Source organism: Astyanax mexicanus, chromosome 2, assembly GCF_023375975.1.
Source record: "Astyanax mexicanus isolate ESR-SI-001 chromosome 2, AstMex3_surface, whole genome shotgun sequence".
Classification (NCBI taxonomy): Eukaryota; Metazoa; Chordata; class Actinopteri; order Characiformes; family Acestrorhamphidae; genus Astyanax; species Astyanax mexicanus.
Genome location: NC_064409.1, coordinates 14515325 through 14537398, shown reverse-complemented (window position 1 = coordinate 14537398; position 22074 = coordinate 14515325). Strand labels below are relative to the sequence as shown.

The 22074-nt window shown below is 38.0% G+C and overlaps 1 protein-coding gene across 3 annotated transcripts in view; it reads right to left on the bottom strand.

The window, feature by feature from the left end:
• Nucleotides 1-22074, bottom strand: part of ahcyl2b (adenosylhomocysteinase like 2b) — a 51637-nt gene that overhangs the window by 10063 nt on the left and 19500 nt on the right. For 2 of the 3 annotated variants that reach the window (XM_007252727.4, XM_007252726.4), the window contains exons 2-11: nucleotides 8501-8609; nucleotides 8091-8234; nucleotides 5719-5819; nucleotides 5488-5590; nucleotides 5314-5408; nucleotides 5083-5189; nucleotides 3624-3740; nucleotides 2922-2985; nucleotides 2112-2200; nucleotides 993-1063 (exon numbers count right to left, since the gene is read on the bottom strand). In XM_007252727.4, coding sequence (XP_007252789.1) covers nucleotides 993-1063; nucleotides 2112-2200; nucleotides 2922-2985; nucleotides 3624-3740; nucleotides 5083-5189; nucleotides 5314-5408; nucleotides 5488-5590; nucleotides 5719-5819; nucleotides 8091-8234; nucleotides 8501-8609 — 1000 coding nt within the window. Of the gene's footprint in view, nucleotides 1-992; nucleotides 1064-2111; nucleotides 2201-2921; nucleotides 2986-3623; nucleotides 3741-5082; nucleotides 5190-5313; nucleotides 5409-5487; nucleotides 5591-5718; nucleotides 5820-8090; nucleotides 8235-8500; nucleotides 8610-15832; nucleotides 16121-22074 lie in introns of those variants that run through there. The other variant, XM_022671289.2, reaches the window with a different exon arrangement.

Below are 22074 nucleotides of genomic sequence, written 5' to 3'. Positions count from 1 at the left end.
GTAAAATTGTTTAGAACAAATGCGCTGCTGGTTAAAATGCTACATACATTAGACCAAACATCTTTATACACACAAGTCTGAATCACATCAGACCAAGCAATCCGGGATTGAAACTGTGTCAATTTCCCTTTTTAATAATGAATTTTTAATTTCATGTGGAACAAACAGAACACCTGATGAAAATCTCTTTTAAAAAGTCCTTAAGCGATCTTAACCTGAAAAATACTGTGAGCTGAAGGTAATATACCAAATATAACCTAAACCAGAGCTAAAGAAATGGCTTTCAAATATTTCTTAATCACTAAGTTAAAACTTCTTGATCAATGTTATCAATAGAAATGTATATTAATAAAAATGTATTTAAATTTTGTAATTTAGTGTTTTAATTATGTACTTTTATGCTAAAATGACCACAATTAGATGTTTAATCTCATTTTGATGCTTAGATGTTTTGCCATTTATCAGATTGTGCTGGATGATATAAGACTTTTTCACCACTTCTCCCTATAAAGTTCTCTTATGCTGCACATTGCTTGTCAAATACAAACAATACAAACACAGACAATCAGTAAACTTGGCTAAGTCCTTATAAGTATATTATAAGCTAATAACAGGCCATTTACTGTTAAGATTGTAGACAATCATTTAACTCTATTTAGTCTGTTCAAGGTTTGCTCTGATCTCTCTCCATAACTGCTTTAAACGATGGTGTAAGACTGACTGCATGTGAACTAATGAACAGTGTAATTGCCTGAGGTGTGCAGTATCTCAGTGGCAATTAGCTTAATCCCAGCCAAAATCAGAGCACAAACAGACAGTAATTAGATTCTGTGCTGAAACGATTCCTGTTCTCAGATTTTACTGATATGCACACACGCACATGCACGCACGCACGCGTGTGCGCACGCACACAGACACACACACAAACACAAACACAAATACAAACACGCGATCAGTGGGTGCAGCTGTAGATGTTTAAAATAACAACAAACCTGTGCAGGTGATGACAATATCCACTTGTCTGATGACCTCATTCAGCTTGACCAGTCTGAAGCCATCCATACTGAAAGGTAAAGAGACAGTAGGTTAGGGGTGTACGGTAATGTAAAAAAAATCTGGTGTGTGATTACGCTATATACGGAAACGATATTGGATACTGGAACACACTGAATTAGTTCCTCAAAGATTTTTCAGCACTTGCCATGGCTGCACTCTTTTTTCCCCAGGTCCCATTTTTCCCATATTGCTATACCTCACTCTGCCTCCAGCCTTGTTATGTCTCCCTCTATTACTGCATGTGGGTAGTGCTGATTGAGTGTGCTGTATTCACAATATTATTGCAGTTCTTATGTGCTTTTGGTGAAAACTAATATTGTGATAAAAAAAAATATGATACATGACACAGTCTGATGTTGCCAAGGTATCAACAGCTCACTGCTCGATATGAGCATGTTTAGCTGTTATAACTTTCCAATTACCCAGTAGCATTTTAACCTCTTTTTTTTAACTCTACTTCAATTCAGACAATAGGGTCTGTTTATCCTGTGAATTCTGTTTAGAATCCTATTTAAGCAGGCAGCATTTCTTATGTTTCAGACAAGACCATTATGTGCCCGGGATCACCAAACTAGTAAGTGGGGATTGGAGATAAATACAATTATTTAACCTTTATTTAACCAGGAAATTCCTTGAGATCGAATTCTCTTTTTCAAGGGAGACCTGGAGAAAAAACTAGTGAGAAAACTGGTGGAAATTCCAAAATTATGTTTAAGAAGTCTTTTAAATAACAGCATGTCACACGACAGACTTGTAATCTCTTGGCTGTGACATTATGTGAGTATATTCAGTATAAAATTGTACATAATCTTTATTTTTTGCTAAAGCACTGCTTTAACACATTACATGTATGAACTCTATAATGTGCAAATATTTTAATGCTGCCTTTCTCCTGACCCAATTCCACAGGATAATTATGCCTAAAAGCATTCACCCTGCATCGATGCAGAGGGGTAAATAATGTGAGATGACACGCTCGCCTCCCCCACTTCTATAGGACCATGTGTTTCTATAGAACAAGCCGCCTCCCCCATGCCTCTTAAGAGGAAGCTTACCAGGCCTGCAGGGCACAGATGGGGTCGATCTCTGTGACGTAGACAATGGAGCCCATTGCTTTTAGAGCAGCACAGCAGCCCTTTCCAACCTGCACACAGACACATACAGAGTGACAATCACTTACTAAAAGTTTATTTATTGAGAACATAAAAGGTAAAAGGCCTAGTTAAGCACAGATTGTAGATCATAATCTAGTCCAAATTAGAGTCAGGGTTGAACTATTTCCACAAACAGCAATGTAGACAAAATTGTACATGTACAGGTTTGTGAATGTATGGTGCCCTCTAGTGGTCATAGTTTGCATTTCTACTGATAATATACAGCTCTGGAAAAAACTAAGAGAGAGACCACTTCAGTTTTTAAATCAGTTTCTTTGATTTTGCTATTCATAGGTATATGTACAAAAATAGTAAAATGAACATTGTTGTTTTATTCTATAAACTACGGACAACATTTATACCAAATTCCAAATAAAAATATTGTCACTGAGAGCATTTATTTGCAGAAAAATTCAGACATCAAATTCATATTAATAAAGTTTTGAGTTTAGAAAGCAATATTTGGTGGAATAACCCTGTTTCTAATCACAGTTTTAATGCATCTTGGCATATTCTCCTCCACCAGTGGAACACTTCAAGCAGTTCAGTTTGGTTTGTTGGCTTCTGATCACCCATCTTCCTCCTGAATATATTGCAGAGCTTTTCAATTTGGTAAAATGAAAGAAACTAATCATTTTAAGGTGGTCTCTTATTTTTCCAGAGCTGTACTGGAATAGCTGTGCTGTTTCAGTGTGACAAAACTATTCTCACCTCTCCATACCCACACACCACAACCTGTTTCCCTCCAAACATGACATCAGTGGTCCTCTTCAGTCTATAAAAACACAAAAAAGATATATTACATATAATATATAATACATTACACACAGACATTTTACTGACATACTAACTAAAATAATAATCATTATATGGGCAGTATTTGTTTACTTGCTCAGTAAAACACAATACATATTACAGATAATAAAAATTACATTAACACACAAATTAGGTTTAAGTTGCTGTGTTCAAACAAGAGTTCCAAACCTCTTACACATAGAATAGTCTAGGATTATTTATAGTTATCATCCAACACCTAGTTTGATAAATAACTGCTTAATGCTCATGCTGTGAAGATATTGTTATTCAGCATCAAGAGCATTAGTGAGGTCAGGCTATTGCATGGTTGCCCTAACTCCCCAGCTCATCCCAAATGTATTGGATGGAAGACCATCATTGCAGAGAACACAGTTCCACTGTTACAGAGATCAATACTGGGGAGCTTCATACTGCTCTAGCCCACACATTATGCCAATAAATTCATATTTATCGGTTCTAGAGAGTTCTATTAGTAATATTTCTGAGTTTGTGAATTTGCACAACTGTGGTATTTGAAAGGATTTGTTGTAAGGTGTGTCCACAAACATTTGGACATTACAGTACAGTTTGTGTGTCCAGGAATAATATTTGACCCACCCATCCAGGATGGACTCCCGGCAGCAGTAGAGGTTATCAAACTTCTGTTTAGTGACTGAGTCGTTGACATTCATGGCGGGCACACACAGCTTCCCAGCCTTGGACAGCTGGTACAGCCTAGACAGAAATAGAAAACCAAGAGTTATACATGCCAAATGTAGTAACAGCTACATGATTTGTTGCCCCCCCCCCCTTTAAAAAAAACTTAAGGGGTTTAATAAGAGGCCTAATAAGGAGCTAACACTGCAAATCAACTTGTAACTAAAAACCTTATGATTTATGGCATCACAAAGTGTCACAGCCGTTTTTTAATAGGGTTCTATATCTGTGCCTGTCAAAGATAAAAATACATAAAACAGTAAAAAAAAAAAAAAAAAAAAAAAAAAAAAAAAAGAAGACTGCAACCACATTACACTTCACACTAAACTTGCTAAAGTTGTAGTGACGGTAGTTCAGTTCAGCTCAGGACAGTAACAGTACATCATGTTCTAAACACCACAAGTAGATATTTCTTTTACCGACCACTAGATGGAGGCATGTACTAAAAGAGTGAAGCTCCAGCAAAACCAAAGCACAGGCAACAGCAACAGTACTGAAGGCAAGGTAAATTGTTCGCTATAAATTTGAAGTTAAAAAATATATATATTAATTTTTAATATACTTGGAAATAAACTAAATATGTCATTGTTTCTAATATAGGTTTTTTATCATAGAGAGCAAGCCGGTGATATTTTTATTTAGTTTCAGAAATAATTAAAATAAACAATGTCATTTTAAGACCATTTTAGCCGCAAACTTTAACTATTAAAAACCTTAAGGATTGAGTACAATTAAGAATAAGAGCTTGAAAATGAAATATAATAATAGTTTACATATTCTAAACAAAATATCAGTTTTAAAAAGGTTACCATACTGGTCAGTGACTAATAACTAATGACTAATGGGATATGTTTGCTAAGTAAACAGAAATTATAATAATAAGGTGTGTTTTTAATTTCTTTTTTATACAGTAGGGCACTTTAATCAGTTTACTGATACTCTTTACAAAAAGACTGTTTTCCAGCTGAGGGATGTAAGATCTACAGTATGAGGGCTAGTATAGTAACTTTAGCTGAGGTTATTTAGCCTTAGCATTTGCTTCTTTACCAAAAGTTCTTTGTGTAAATTTCAGCTCACATTATCTAATGCGGCAGGCTGCTGTGTCCATAGGGTTTTCATTTACTGCAGTACTGCCAAAATTCTGAATGGTGCACTGAGTAATTGTTTAGAATGCTCGGTCACAAAGTGATGGCTAGCATCTTTATTTATCGCATCTGTAGCTTTGTATCAAAGGCCCTCTGTAGCTTTTTGTGTTTGTAATTTCATTACATTTTACACAACTTTAAAGAAGTGTTAACAATTTAAATATAGCTGAACCAATATATGTAACCATGCTGAGAACTGGGGTGATGATGCTCACCTGTGAACTCCAGTCACACTCTCCTCCACAATGCCCTTAATCTTCTTGAACATGTTTGGATATTTCTTATAGATCCAGTGGGTCAGGTCTCCACCATCATCCAGGATCTAGGAAACATAAAAGTGACCAATTAAGATTCCTAAAATAATATGAATGCATATCCACAGAGAACTTTGAGTACTATGACAGAGTGGAAAGATTTTTGGTGTCAGACAGGCTAATGATGCTAACCATGTTGGGTTGCCAGCCTTCCAGATTGACACAGCGGTCGATGCACCACCAGAAATCGTCCTCAGACTCCCCCTTCCACGCAAACACAGAGAAACCTGGCAGAGACAGGGCATGAAAGAGTTAAAGACAGCAACAGACAGGAAGAGCGAGACTGAATCTGAAAGAGACCCTCACCTCCCTCTGCCAGGGCAGCTGCCACCTCGTTCTGAGTGGAATAGATGTTACAGGCGGCCCACCTACACTGTGCCCCCAGAGCAGAAAGGGTTTCCATCAGCACCTACACACGTACAATCACACAAAAACGTGAGAAAGTCAGTCGGGGCATGATTTGTGTGAGCTGATCCAATGAGCCAAATACATGAGCGTGCAATCTGAATAACACGGTTAGATTTGGAGGCTACTCACTGCAGTCTGGGCTGTAATGTGAGTGCAGCCCACCACTTTGGCTCCAGCCAGGGGCTTCTCTCCCTGAGCTCTCTTCCTCAGAGCCATAAGGGCTGGCATCTCTGTAGAGTACACAGACACACACAGACACATACACAGACAAACACACAGACACACACACAGACACACACAGACACACACACAGACAAACACACAGACAAACACACAGACAAACACAGGCAGAGACACACACACGCAGAGACACACACGCATAGAGTTTATGACCTTGAGACCGACATCTGAACATAGCAACAAGATAACTGCAGAACTGGTCACTCTGACCTAAAAGGAACATCATGTATATTTATTTTCAGATACAGAATATCTTCAAAAAGTATAGATTTTGAGCTCTATGGAAATGATATGCAAGATAACCTGATGTGTTTAAAAAAACGCATATTCAGCAATACATATTGTGATATTTACATGAATTCATACACAAATACAATAATACATAAAAAAGTAGGGGTGTCAATTGATTAAAAAAATAATAGGATTAACCACTGCCATATTCTAATTAACAGCACTTCTGAAATCTTAAGTGTTTAATAATAGACATAATATATTTTTTTAATATAAACTAAAGAACTAATATAAGGAATGCAAAATGAAATTATATAAGTTATTAATCATGTAAAAAAAGATTTTTAAATCATTTCAAACAATATAATGTCATTATTGTGAGAGAAGAAAGAGGGAGGGACAGGGAGTGTTAGTTACGAGACTTAAAACATATTTAAGAAAATAAATAAAACAACAGTAGTGGCACTGTGTTTTATTACTAAATAAACACACCCTTGTGCATCATCAGGCTCTGAAAACCTGGAAATATGATATAATCACAATTTGGAAACATAATTTGCGTAAAATTAACATGTTAAAGTTTTCAGATCAATCACATGCTTTAATATGGTAATCTTGACCGAACTAATAATAACCCAAAACTTAAACACACATACACACAAAACTTTTACATAAAACAAACTGGTCACAACAAAACCATAATCCAAAATGTCATGATATTAATAATATAAATTCAAAATTTAAATAAATGATACCTTGCAGATGTAATATAATGTAAATTAGGAAAAGGATCAAGCAGCAAGAAAGTTCTTGCATGATGCAAATCAAATAATTTGGATTGCACTTGCAATAATTTCACTACTGCACATAAGCACATTGTGATACATGTGTGCTCAAACAATATATTGTGCAGCACAATTAAATTAGCCTCTTTAATAACAGTCATTTATGGTACCAAATAATGCAGTGTGTAAGCTTAGTCAGTGTTTGGCTGGATGGTTATTAAGGAGGTGATACAGGCAGCACCCTGCAGTCTCTCAGTACATAGTGAGCATATGGGCTCCGCAGTGGCCCAGGAAGAGCCCTAGAGCTCCCCACCCACCCCTTCTAAATATACAGTGCATATAAACACGAAGACATGAGGATCTTCCAAAAACAACACTCTTCCGGTTACTTACACACAGTACTCACTTGCTAACTGATATTATGACATCAGTCTTCTGAGAACTGATATCAATATGCAAATGAGCTTATAACTAAATCACTGAATGTGTTATTGTTCATTGTTATGGTGATGAGAAACAGAACAAATCAGATGCTTTTGGATTGAAAAGCCTTTCACGAGATACAACAAATGCAAAAAACAACTATAATTGCACATAGGCGCACATGCCTAGAGTGGTGCGCATCTCTGACTGTGACATCTTGGCAAATTCAGGTATCAAACCCAAAATTGTCTGCAGACAATTACGATAATATTGCATCTCAATTTACATTTGAATAACAAATCTTTCATTAAATTGAATCTAGACTGTACTTGGAAGTTACTAAACATTTATAATTCATTACCTAATTAGAATTCAAATTACAGATGTGCCCGATCTGATCATGTGACCGAAAATGAGAATCTGTCACCTAATTTTGAAAGGATCAGAATCGGCTGGAAAAGATCTGAAGCCTATGCTGAGCTCACACTGGCAGAGACAAGTTTCTCATGTTACCCGAATTCGCCTGTTTTGAGTGTGTGTTTGTGGGCACTCGCACCATTGCACTTTTTATTGATGTTTCCCACATTAGCACAGAGGCTAATCTAGCAAGCTACCCATCAAGCCATGTACTACTTTCATCTATGCTTCATTTTCCTCCAAACTGTCAAGATTCTCAAGACACTCTCTCACTGTTTCACACACAAATACACGCACGTACACAGTTCTTTCTTACCAATGTGAAATATGCAAAAAAAAATACAAAAAATAAAGCAGCTAGTATTTAATTGAAAAAAATAACATACTTGTAAAACAGCATCATACCTTGCTCAGCAATCTCAATCTCTCTGCGGCCGAAGTCGGCCTGTTTGATGTTCTTGATGCAGAAGTCTGCATTGCCCTTGGAGTTCTTCTGCTGCTTGTCACGGGGAGACGTCTCGTCATCTGAGCTGTCAGTGTAGGAGGCAGCTGGAGGAACAGAGATCCCCATTTGAGACCAACATAACCACACTCAAAACTAATATCTTCTCCACAAATTGAGTGTCATTTTCCTTTTTAAAAGCGTGTCTGGCTAAATCTACAAAAAAAGACTCTTCAGGATTTCAATTAAACTCATTCCCTTTGACACTCAGAGATCCACAAAAAAAAATCCCAGAATTCTCAAAACAATTGACATAGAATGTGGGCGAGAGCACTGTCTTAGCCAGAGTGTGGGGGTGTGCAGGTTTTCGTACCTGAGCTGTAGCTGTCTGTAGAGGACTGGGAGATAGAGCGAGACAGAGATCGGCGCCCAATCTTAGTGGGCCTCTTGTTAAACTCCTGCTTCTGGTCTGCAAACTGGATCTGTTAAGCACAGTGAAGAAAGACAAAAAGGCTTGGTAAATGGTACTGATGCAACACCTCAAACAATACAAAAATAACCATTATAAATGGAAGGGAATTCTAATTGTCACACATGTAGCATAACAACAAAAGATGGGGCTGACTGCCCAACATATACTTCAAAGCATTAAGTGATATTTGGCATTACATGCTCCAGGGCTCCCTTACAGTAAGAAAGTGCAATTTACGATAAATACACACTTTACACATGCATTTGTGGGCAACCTGGGAAATCCAGTAAGAGAAGCATATTTATTACAGTATTTTACACAAACATGACTTACATTGTTTTGCCTGCTTCACTGGAGCTACACAACACAGTTTAAGGCATACAAAGCTAAACATGGCAATGATTAATCTGGTATTATGTCTGTTACAGTCACTGAAGGTTTGGTGCGCCAAAACAGTTGGGTGTAGGGGTTGAAACTAGCATTAATTGCAATAGAAAACTTAAATAACAGTGATAATCATTTTTAATATATCTTAGAACACATCCAAGGAACTTGAGCCATTGCCTGGCGAGAACTACATAATTGAGACATAACCTGATAGAATCCAGTACAATCATGTAATATTATTATTATGTGTACAGCTTCTCTCCACAGGCCTTTTTTAATTTCAATGATAGGTTTGTATCTCAGCTTGCTCAGAAATGCATGTAAGCATGTCCTTCTTGAGGTGTTGCTCAAAGTATAAATTTCACTTTGCGACTATTAGGTAAACACTAGTATTTTGATGATTTTGATGTGTTAACAAATACCCATCAATATTACATAGCTACTACGAAGTTAATCCTGTCAACCACTTGAAATCTAACATCTAAAACCACACAGATTATACTGTCTGCAACTTCACCACCCTACTTAAACCAGAGGCAGCAGTGGCAGCCACAGGGAGACTGTTGGCAGAGAGTTGTTGGTAAACTAAGTTATTCATGGTGTGGCAGCTGCTGGGAAGAGATCGGCGTCAGAGTTGTGTGAGGATTAAAGCACAGCGTGGTCTGCCTCTGCTGAAGGTATTATCTGAATGAACAGCAGCTCTCAAATCCTCTGTTCCATCAAGAGATTTTAAAGCAGTGCTCTTACATAAGGCCATGCAGTATCAACAACCATAAAGTACATCATAGGTGATGATTAATGACATATACGATCTACTGTAGGTGTGCATTTCTAGAGCCATTATTTAATATGCAGCAGATTAAGATCAAGCAGGCTGTGCAATATTGTTCTCTGGACACTATACTTCCTTAAGCCTATTCTGCTGCCTAGAACAAAGCGTCTCAGACTCCACACTGCTGAAAAGATTGGGTCTTAGAAGACTGCGATATAGATTTTAACTGCCAAGTATTCCAGAACAACTTGAAGTTAGATCTCATTTTTGATGGCTGACACTACTGGGACAGTATCAGCAAAACAATCTAATCCTTTAATACATCTTGCCTAAAATAGAATGGGGGCACACACGCGCACACAACATCATTAGTAGTGTATATCTTCCAGAGGGACATTAGAGCATTTGGGGATGCTCATCTTGAAGCACTTTAATTAAAAGCAAGTTATTATGAAGCGCAGCAGTTTTCAAGAGCTGATCACAATCAGCAATCTGTATTAGAGAAGTATTGAGTCATAATAGAAACCATGCCCATTTTATTATTTTAACCCAATTTTCTACCCTAGTCAATTAACCCACCCGCTAGGGCTGTGAATCTTTGGGAATCCCACAATTCGATTCAGAATCGATTCTTGGGGTCACGATTTGATTTTTTTCGAATTCTTTCAAATCGGTTAGATTTATTTTTCTTCATCCTCCATACTTTAGCGGCGCAACAACAAACACTGTAACACGACACTACACGCCTCTGTAGCCTAAGAAGGAGAGGCAGTAGGAGGAAAAACTTTCCCTGTCCTGTTGCTGCTGTCCCATGACACTCCCGCCGAGCTTTTTAACTGTCTCGCCGAGCTTTTTAACTGTCTCGCCGAGCTTTTAAACGGTCTCAGGGAATTAATCTACTGTCCTGCGGAGCTCCACGATACAGTTAAAAAGCTTCGCAGGACAGTAGGTGAGCTCCGATTCTGAATCGTTCAATGTTAGAAATGCGATTCAAGCTCAAATCCATTTTTTTCTGCACCCCTACAACCCGCTCAATTGGACGCAAACCTTGCTGGAAAAAAATAGAAAGAACCCCCAGCTCTGATACATCAGCCAACCAACGCATGTGCCAGTCAGACAGCATCACAACAGAAGTGATGAGGAGAGAGAGTGCCATCGACTCACCCAGACAGTGTTTGGTCAACTGTGCTTTCCCTGGCTCTGACTGCAACGCAGTACTCAGGCTATATTGCTAGTGCCTTAGTCTGCTCAGCCCCTCAGAACCTATTCTTAGTTCTTAGTAAAGTTAATCTACAATACATTATAGCCCTGATAAAAAACAAGAAATTCAAAATAACAGGAGTGTGCAAGTGAATGGGATTCTTACAATTACAGATATACACTACCACCTTGCCCACAAAGTATTTTTGCCATACAGGCAATCATTTTAGGTAGGCACAGGTACCACCACATCCCTGACTAGAAAAAAGTAGGAGACGACGGATTGACGGATTAATGTCTAGATCCAATCCAATGGAAGAGATTCAGGGCAAATCCAGGCATATTTTTAATCAAATATCTATATGTTAAGCCAGATTCATTAGTAAAAGAATAGGTGGACATTTAGCACTCACAGAACTCCAGTGTGGTAATAAAAAAGGATGACCCGGTTGCTGCAGACATTTCTCATTCCTCACTCGGTATTCCACAACCAGATGTGAGTGGTTATTATTTAAAAAAAATAGAAGCGTTTTAGAACCACAAAAACAGAGTAGGATGACTGGGTACAGTGCAGAAAAGTTCAGTGCTAATCAAGAATTGTAGATCTCCTCACTGGTGTGAAGTCCCAATACTAGTCCATATATTGTCTTATAACACAGCCACGTCAAATTTAATATTTCAGGTATGATATGAGCTGTTCTATAATTCACAGGTACATCAGTTTTGGGGTCATTAGGCTGAATCGGGATTACCTACAAATAACTCTGGAAGATGATATTTTTAATCAGTGAAAACAATGAGAGTAAAGTTCTTGTTCCGCTTAAAGGCTATAAGGGAAATGGTGTTTCTAAGCCGAGCAGGCTTAGCTTAGGTTTAGAACAAAAGTCCGAGTCATGCAAAAGAAAGCCCACACACGGAGCAACACACTCAGGATACAGGCATGACTCAGTCTCTTCGTCCATCACACACACACACACACACACAAAACCTTGAATCATGCAAGGCCTTTTGTGCACACCACCCAAAGCACTGGTTTCGACTCACGGAGTGAAGAGGTTTTTGTAACACAATAGCCCAGATTAAACAGAGAGAGCCTTGACTCATATGGGAAAAGGAGAACTGCATGCAACAAAGTGCTTGTGTCTGACCTCCCGTTATCAATGTTTTACAAAAATGCTAAGTTTTATTACGCCACAAGTTCACACTGTACTCTACAGCCTCCAAAAACAAACTACAGCTTGATAAAAATATCCTTCTGTGACGCTCAAGGCAGCAAGAAACACAAACACTCCCTAAACACAAATAAATACACAAATTACACAAAGTAAAACTAGAATGGGTGGAACAAGGAATGAAAAAAAACAACAACAAAGAGATATGTGAAGGTCAGTACGTCCATAGAATGGATCTTGGGGCCTACAATAAAGGTTTACACACAGTTTTGTGACTGTCAGACATATTAAATTACAGGCCTTGGCTATAAGTGCAAAAGAATGGGTGTGAATAAGGGGAAACAGGAAATTAAAATAATGAAAGGAGTTGAGCAGAAGTCAGCATGGCTGTACAAAGAACCTCTGGACCTGCACTGACTGAGAACATGAAATATGGTGGCCATCGGACAAAGGTGAGATTGGGACTGGGTAGGGGCAAAATGAATGGAAATAAAGAGGGATAAAAGGAAACAAGGGTCAAAACTACAGTTCTTAAGGATCTGTCCTGAAAAAGTACATCCAAAATGGTGTTTAGAAGAGTGAGATCTAGGGATGTGCCATATTGTACTGTGCACAATAATAGTGTTAAAATAAATAAATAAATAAATAAACAAACTTCATACCAAAATTGCATTTTGTATCCGTCATGCTATTTACTGTATTTACTTTTTCTTGTTTGTTTGCAGTTTATATAAATATGCTGCATTTTAGTTTTGTGGTAGATGTCTAACAATTTTTAGTTTGGTACACTATTATTATTTAATACAAAATCAAGGTCTTGGCAAGTTACTGTTTATGAAATAGAAAGTTTATAGACTTTTTTTTGTTTCTACTGGATGTACAAAATTGTTATACTTATACTTAATAAAACTCTAATGTTTATTTTGTTGCAGCAGCTTATTCTTAGATTTTGTTATATAGCCAAGAATACTGTTATCATACAGTGACCCTGAAATATTGTGATAATATTTGGGGTCATACTGCCCACCCCTTGCGAGCACAAGCACATTAGATTGCCAAGAACTTTTCCACCCTATTTAGTGTATATGAAAACCATATATCTAATCAAAAGCTGTACAGAAACCCACATCAAACAATCACACAAGCAGACCAGATTTATTAAGAGTTGAAAAAGTGTTGATATCTCAAAATGCAAGATGAAATACTTGGTTCACAATGAGCAACTGTAATTGTAACCATAATTGTATGCATTTAATAACCACAGAAACTCAACCACAAAGTGTCCAACCACGTAAAGTTACAGAACAGGGTAATCGGGTGATGAGGAGTATAGTTGAGAGATGTGGAAGATTCCCAAAGATAACCTGGACCAAACAAAGTGTGAAAACACAGAACTAACACTCTCCTAACATCCGAACATACACTCTCCTAAGTGTACACAACAGTAGCCAGAACACAGACACACCCAAAATGAATGTGTACATACCTACTTTACAACAGCCCCACAGAACAGCTACTGCCACCCAAAGCCACACAGAACGTGTCCTCCACCAGTGTCAGACTAATCCAGGCGGGTTCAGACTAAATTTGTAACTCTGGCATACAGCCTTTTAATGTGGAGGGTGATGACTGGTCAGGGTTGATGATGGAAGTCAGAAGCGCCGCCAGACTCTGGACAACATCCATGCTACAGAACACAGCATACAGCCTTGCTGACACCTGATGACTTCAGCTCCATGTACTAAATTCTTCTACACACTGATGAGCTGAAGAATTAGGACCACATGCCTTGTTGCATGTGCTACCTAAACAGCCCACAAATTAATATAGATTTGAACTAAAACATCATATCTTTTAAACTTCTCTTAGGTAAAATTTGGAAGTGATTTCCATGGAAACAGGATTTATTAGACCAGGCAATCTTCATCCTTTTCTCCAAGGTACTGCCTGAACATGTGTATGCATGTACAACTTGCTGTAATGAAGTGTTCTATTAGGGGATGGCTTGGGAGCACAGACACCTGTTACTTGCATTGCAGGTTTGAACACTTCCTAGTAGGGGTGGGCGATATGGCCCTAAAATGTGGCACAATATTTCAGGGTACAATATCAATCCCGATATTCGAAAATGTTGGCGATATTATTGCGTACAATACGATATGGCACACCCCCACTTGCCAGCCTGCTCATGGCAAGGCCTGCTAGGCTCCAAAGATGTGCAGGCTTTCTTAATTTTTCTAAATCCACAGTACTGAAGGGAGCAATGGCTGGTAATGAATGTGCCCAGCAGTATCTGGCTAAAACTGTCAGTGCAATAATGCAAGGGAGATCACATCCACCTTTAATACAGGAGCCAAAACAAGAATAAGATACAAGTTCCTTAAATTCAGCACTTTTGATAATGGGCTGTAGTTATGCACTATGTAGGGTATTCCTCCCACCATATTGACCATCACTCAATATTTACAACATTTGTTGTAGACAACACTGGTCTACAACACTGGTCTGTAGTTTCCAACCACAGCTGACCAAGAGCTTCCGACAAACCGTGCAGTTTTTTAGATGCTCGGACTCAGTTGTCTGGCAATAACAAAGTAGCCCTTGTCAAAGTATCTCAGGAATTTATACCTGACCATTTCTCCAAGGGATGACTATGAAAACATTAAAAACATTTATGTATTTTCAAATTCATTATACAGAATTATCAACAAAAATTAGAACCACTGATTTTTATACTTAACTTAAACGCACAAGATACCACCTGCATTCAAATAAATTATGTATGAATTGTGGGTGTTCCAGAACAATACTCTATATAAAGCGTTTCATTTCAATTGAATGCACCGCTTTATGTTGCAGCCACTGCGGAGACTCCTTGGCAAATGCAGACACACAGCTTATCTTGACCTCGAGAATCTCTGGTGAGGATAAACAACAATGAAACCTTTGGCACTGTGCCTAATACCAGGCAAGGGATTAAAAAGTATAAAAAGCCCCAAAATTGAGATATGGGCCAGTGGATCTGTGTGCATATTATAAAGATATGATCAAAGCTTTATCTATGGCATATTTCCCAAAAGAGAGCTACTCAATTCCCAGTGGTGACCAACTAGTCATGTTTTATACTTTTTATAATAATAAAAAAACATCTTTTTGGTTTATAAATCCTAATATAATAGCACTGACAATGTACACTACAGTACAATACGCTAATGCAGTATTGTTTGACATTTTTTTTGTAGCATGAAATCCTTTTTATTTAAAGCGTATTTAATATATCAACTCCTGCATTAAACAATGATTACTGTCATGTGGTAACACCACTGTTATCTACGTTTAACAAAGACGTTAGAACAATATAGTGCCATTCAAAACACAAACAAGTATGTTTAATATCCACTGTGTTAAAACCATTACGCCATCTTACACAACTGTATTGTTTAAAAGCCACAATTAAGCTAAGCCACACAAGAACAAACCAGGTCTAGTCTTATCATAATCAGCAGGATAGACAAAAGCATGGATACAATCATGTTTATTCAAATGTAGTCATAATATCATGAGAATATTAGCCCTTTAACACAATGTCACAAACTATACAGACATGCATATGTATCAGTGCTCCACTAGTTCACATGCAGCCCAAAATCCAACCTAAAACTCCAGAGTTAGCCTACATCATGACATTCGCAGCTCTCTTACCTTCTTCACAGACGGCTCACCAGCACCCTCTCCATCCTTCTTTTTTTTCAGCATGTTGGAAGGATGGAAACGGAGTACACAGAAGCACAGAAAGCAGGATCCATGTGCTGGGTCGGTTCTTTTTATACCCGCTTTACTCAAGGCCAGTCCAGACTGGTCCCGCTGCCCGTCAAGCACAATGCGCAATTGTTCCCTTTTTTAAATTCCTCTCCCATCACTCCTTTAATTGTTAATTGTTCAGAGTCTGGAATGAATACAGCTGTTTGAATCGAGGGCCAACACTGGCCTGGCCCGACCAGTGCTTTAACCAGGTCGCTGTGTGGGCTGCAGTGTTCGCATGTGCAGGTTTGTGTGTGTTCAGGATTTTTTTTTTTTTAGATTGGGGTTTACTAGCTGATTACAGTATTGCAGGCCTAGGACAGTAGATCTTGCCAAGGACACACGCTGCCACCGCTGGCCCTGACAATGGGCTCATTGTGTGTGCGTGAACGCTCGGACAGGCAGGAAGCATGAGCAGGAGGTGGAGGACTATGCTGCAGGTTAAAGGTCATTAGTCCAGGTGTGACTTGAGTGAGGCTTGAGTAAGTTATCATTGTATTATATTATATATTAGATTAAATTTAATTGTGTTCTAAGCTTCACGTTAAACACTGGATGTAAGAATGTTTCAAACTCCTAACAGGCTACTCCTTCTCCACAAGGAGGTGCTATTAGTGCTTAAATAGTTCTACTAATTGCTTTAATGAAAATAAAATGCAGTATGAACTCACACCAGCAGGATCCTTCCTTATAGGTATATAAGGTTCCTTATATAGTTTTATATGAAATGCATGATTTCTAATAATTAACGGTAATTATCAGACCCGTTCTTGTGACTGGATTACCTGTCAGGTTCCTAAAGCTTTTACTAAACTGGGAAAACCTCATTATAGCTACAGTGCACCAGCAAGCCGGAATTCACTACAGAAAACTTTAAACCCAACTCACTGGTGTCACTAAAACATGTTAAACTTTCAGTTTCTAAACACCTTCAGACAGCTTGTAACTGTTTTAGTTGTGTTTTTCTTTCAACTTTTACTAATTAATTTATTTTGTCTTTTTACTTATCTAATTTTCTGTTTTACCTTTTAGCCTTTTTATTCATTATATTTATTTCATCCTTTTATTTGTTGTTTTCTTTGTTTTACTTTTGGCTTTTACCATTTCATTTATTTTATCCTCTTTTTATTTTATATATTTTATTGCCATATTCTAATCTCTTAATTGTATTGATTTACATTTTAGCCTGTCCACTTACCCTTTTTTATTTCTTCTTAATTAAATATTATATCATTTTTTATGTTTTAATTGCATTTAATTTCGACAGTTGAATTCTTTTAAATTCCTTATTTTAGCTCACCTGATTAAATACTTAAGTTTAATGTTAGTTTGTTTTATAATCTATTTGAAGTTGTAAATGCTCAGCTGCACTGAAAATGAAGGTTACCCTAAATGTATTGCCAAGTTAAAACAAAGGTTGATTGATAAATGTGTGCAGCAGAGCCTTTATTTAACTCATGGAGTAATAAACTAACATATTTTTGTTACCTCAGTGATCTGGATCTTTTCCACCTAAATCCGGTTATTTTACAAATTATATCAGGGGTATTTAAAAAAGGAGCCTGTACTGCTGTTGGTGGAGTAACTGATAGTATGAAGGTCAGAATGATGGATGATCAACAACCCACCTCATCAGTCCAAACTCATCCCAAAAGTATTGGTTGGAGCAGCAAGTTAAGTTTAGATTTGTTTGTCTGTTGTTTGTTGTGTGTTTCAGGCATATCATAAATGACACTATTTTGCAATTTAAAATTTCCATGGGGTATGGTATAAGTCACATGACTTGTGTATTTTATTATATTTTTGTATAATAAAAATGATACAAGCATATTTAAACATAAAACAGCCTTGTGGGAGAATCTTGAGAAGCTTCGGTCTGAATTTATAAATGACCAAAAGCATGTTCTATCTGAATGCACTTAAAGTAAAGCAGGAAGGGACAAAACCAGATAAGACCAGATAATTAAGTGCTGAGACCCAGCACACACACTCAGTTTCCCTTTTGAATGACAGTGATCACTAAGTGCAGAGGGTGAGGTATTTTAATCTGAGAGATAATATGGGTGGATTTATGGATTACAGGAGAAAAGCTCAATTTCTGAGAATAAAAAAAGAGAGAGAGAGGCAATATGCTACTGAAAAGGGGCACATACTCCGGCCTGAGCACATCAAAGCTTCAAAATCTTACATAAGAGGGTGATTCAGGGGTTCTGTGACGGGGGGGAGAGGGAGTGGGATACACAGAGATACAGGTTCACATGCAACCACACAAAGCATTGTAATAGCATGGTAATTGTGATGATGAACAACAGGCAAACCACGAAAGAACACACATTCTGCGTGCACGGGCCATCATATCAGTCACGCTCATCCAGAGCATCAGAATTGATCACACGTTTTAAGGTAGCACAGAGAGAAAGAGATGTGAATGCAGCACGTGTGGCACGAGTGAACCAAGGCGTAAATGATTCATCATCATCATCATCATCCATTTAATGCTGAATCACTCGTCGATGCTGCTCAAGGACAGTCATTTGAGCTGCATGACTGATTCGTGACCGGCTCCACACTGCAACACACTGATCACACAATTACAGTCACGTGAAATAACATTAGCAGACTATAAACTTGTACATTAACCACATACTGTAATGAATCACAGAGTCATCCTAACTGTAAAGCCACTGAGCCCTAAATAAGTGATGCACCCTGTGGGGTGAAAAGCCACCATCATCACATCAAATCAAGTAGATGTGTGGGTGCAGGACAGAAGCCAAATGGCAAGCCAGCAAAGCAGGCTCACCCAGAGCCAAGCGGTGCCACTTTTGGAGTGCTACAACATCGGTGAGGAATACAGGCAGGATGCCAGGGAAACGCTTTACTCAGAATTTGAGGGACAGTTGGGTGAGTGCCCTAGAACAGTATAATAACTTTCCTGCATGGCAGGGCCAATCTAAAGGCATTTTGCACCGTTTAAAGTTGAACCAGTTAAAATATTAAATATTAAAAGATTTATGCAGGAGAGCCTCTGCCACATGTCGGACAAACCCAGGCCAAATACAGTCCCTAATGACCGTTATTTTAAAGTGTTCACCTTTATGTTACAAATACCAGCAGCATTGACTGAGTTACCTACTGTTCATTCACACAAAGAAGATTCAGATACATGCTATTTAATAGTTTAACAGAGTACTGATTGTAAAGCTGTTATCTTTTTAGTGGGACATACTGGCTTAACGTAGTTTAATGGTGCTTACACAATTTTACAGAGTTCCCACCCCTGAAACTGTAGACCATCAGCTAATTATCACTTAGGTTTTAATAAGCTGGGTTTGTGAAAGGGAAACCACAAATTTACCGGGGTTCTCCAAGATTAGAAAAGCTAAAGAGAGCTAAAATCAAACACTCAGGTAAAGTATTTTGGTTTAAATCCTAGTCAAACACTTAAAAGCTTTAATGCCAAAAGTGGAGCATGACTTCTATTGTTTGTATTTGTATTTCTATTCAAATATTAGATACGGTAATCAGAACTGATGGAACATACATACAAAGCACTTAACAAAAAATACAATACAGTAATATGCTCCCAGCAGGCTGGAATGGCTGGAAGATCTCCTGTAAAGGGCTAAAATTATGTCTGTTTCACCCAAAATGGGCCCCTATACCTGCTTTGCTGGCATCAAATATTGACTTTTCAGAGAACTGGTTCTGAACAGGGGTTCAGACTTCAGCAAGTCAATTTAAGCTGAGTTCCCAATTTGTAAAAGACAGCATGCACATTCTTAACATTCATGGCGAGGTGCAACACAGTTCAAAAATCTCCCACAGTCATGACACAGTCAGAAATAATAAACAGTACACATGTGGTGGAAGTTTCATGTTAGGATAATGAGAACCTCACAAATTACTATTCTGGATCTAAACACTGTAGATGTGGCAGTTCTACATCTACACTAGTCTTTAGGTCTAAATGAAGAGCATGTGAAAACAGAATGACTTTTAAAACAAGTTAATTTATCAAGATCTCTACCACCATCACCATATTTGCTGTTGTCCAGAATGCTTCACTTTTAACTGCATTTTAGTGGATATTAGGGATGTGCCATATCGTATCGTACGTGAAATTTTTATTATCGTGAACAATATTATACCCTGAAGTATCGTGCCATATCATCCACCCCTAGTTATCAAATCATAGTACTACTTTTGGCCGTTTTTAGCAAAAGAAAAATTTACATGGTTCTCATTTCCCATTGTATATCTACTAGATACTGATTTTATCTGTCCAGTATCATTTATTTTACTTTAATCCTGGATATATGGAGATATTTGGAGTGCATTACTAGTATCATGACATTCTGGATTATTAACTTATGTTAGCCATATCATATTGCATGCAATAATAAAATTCTAAATATTTTTTCTAATTCATTGTTTTGTCGTATCGCCAAAAGTATCGTTATCGTGAAAATACCATAAAATATTGTGATAGTATTTTAGAGCCATATCGCCCACCCATAGTGGATATATTGCTTAACATACATGCCAATGCCAGAAAACACTGTGTTAGAACAGACCAGACCCAAAACAGTACAAACAAATCTCCTCCATGTTGAGTATTTAAATGTCAGGCTAAAAGGAACAGGCTTGATGAACCCAAAGGGAAAGCCAAAAATACACATCCTGTAAGCATCCTCTGACTTCCCCACCATCAGAGAATCAGAACAGCAATATACCAAGCATTGACAGCATGTCTAACAGGCCGCCTTAAGTGACAGAAATGAAAGAAATTGATGAATCTCCCCTTCTACATCAGAAAGCAGTAATGAATCACATCTAAATCGCTCAGCAGTGAGCCTGAGCAGTTGAAGTGTACCATGAATGGCTTCATGTATTCATTAGAGGAACATGCTGTGGAAAACATCATGGTCATTCTCCATTTATTCATACTGTGTTTTTCCTCTAGCTGCTGTTGATAAACCGAATAGGCTGGCAGACCTTCTCCAAATGCAATGCATTCACAATAAGAAAAAGTGAAAGACCATCACATGGTGAAAGGAGACCAGACCGAGTGTGATTTCTGATTTCACACCTGTCCAAACAAAATAGAGTACTATTAAACCGACAAAAAAAGTGTAGACATATAAAAAACATGCTCTGAAAGCCTAAATCATAATGTGTTTCGTATGAAATTCTTATAAGAAATCTAATGACACCATTATCTTGGCATGCGTGGGCTCCACAGCATCACTGCCCATGGTTGCTGTGTGAAGGCTAATGAGTCCGTAAGCCTTCATGTTTTCTGATTAGATTTCCAACCTAATTTCCTTACAGTCAGAGCAGAGGATGAACTGGGAGCATTCCATGTGACACCAGCTGGAAATTAACATCAAGCCCCCATGACTAGCAATGGAATAAGGTTGGGGATCACCATTAAGGGTCATTTAATCTCTTTGATGCATGAAAAATTATATGGTCAGTTCAAACAATGTATTAATCACTGCCCAAATGCTTCCATGTGTCCTTAATGTTGGTATGGATGTTAAGAAAGTCATGGACGAAGCAGTCATAAATAAAGCACTTTCTACAAGAAAGTTTTAGAGCTATGAAACACTGTGCAGGCCAGATGGGATGATGACCACCCACCCACCACTGGTGGGTAGTAATGCCTTCTACGATGTATTCCAAATACAACAATGTGCAACAGGGAACATTTAGTTAATCAGAAATGGAATGTAGATTCATCTGGTATCCACTATTAGGCATCCTTCAAGTCCTGGCCAGTGTACTCGCAACAAGTACACTGAATTACTGTGTTTAACCTTACTCACAAGATAATTTCGCACAACTTCCTTACAAGACTTGTGCTTTGTTGAGATAAGTGTACGTCACTCAAAGCTAAAATAGTGAAGCAGAAGAAATAAACTTTGCTAACCTTCTGCACTCTTTCTATTTTACGTAACTTGACCTGTTTGCACACTTTGAGACACTTCCTTCACGGACAGCACCAGATCAGCAGACTTGCTAACCAGCTTGACCTTTCCAACAATAAAGCACTGAAAAAGCACTCATGCACTCAACTAGGCCTGAACTTTGGTGTTCTTTCTGTCGTCTACAGACACAAAAGGTGAGCACGTAGGTGA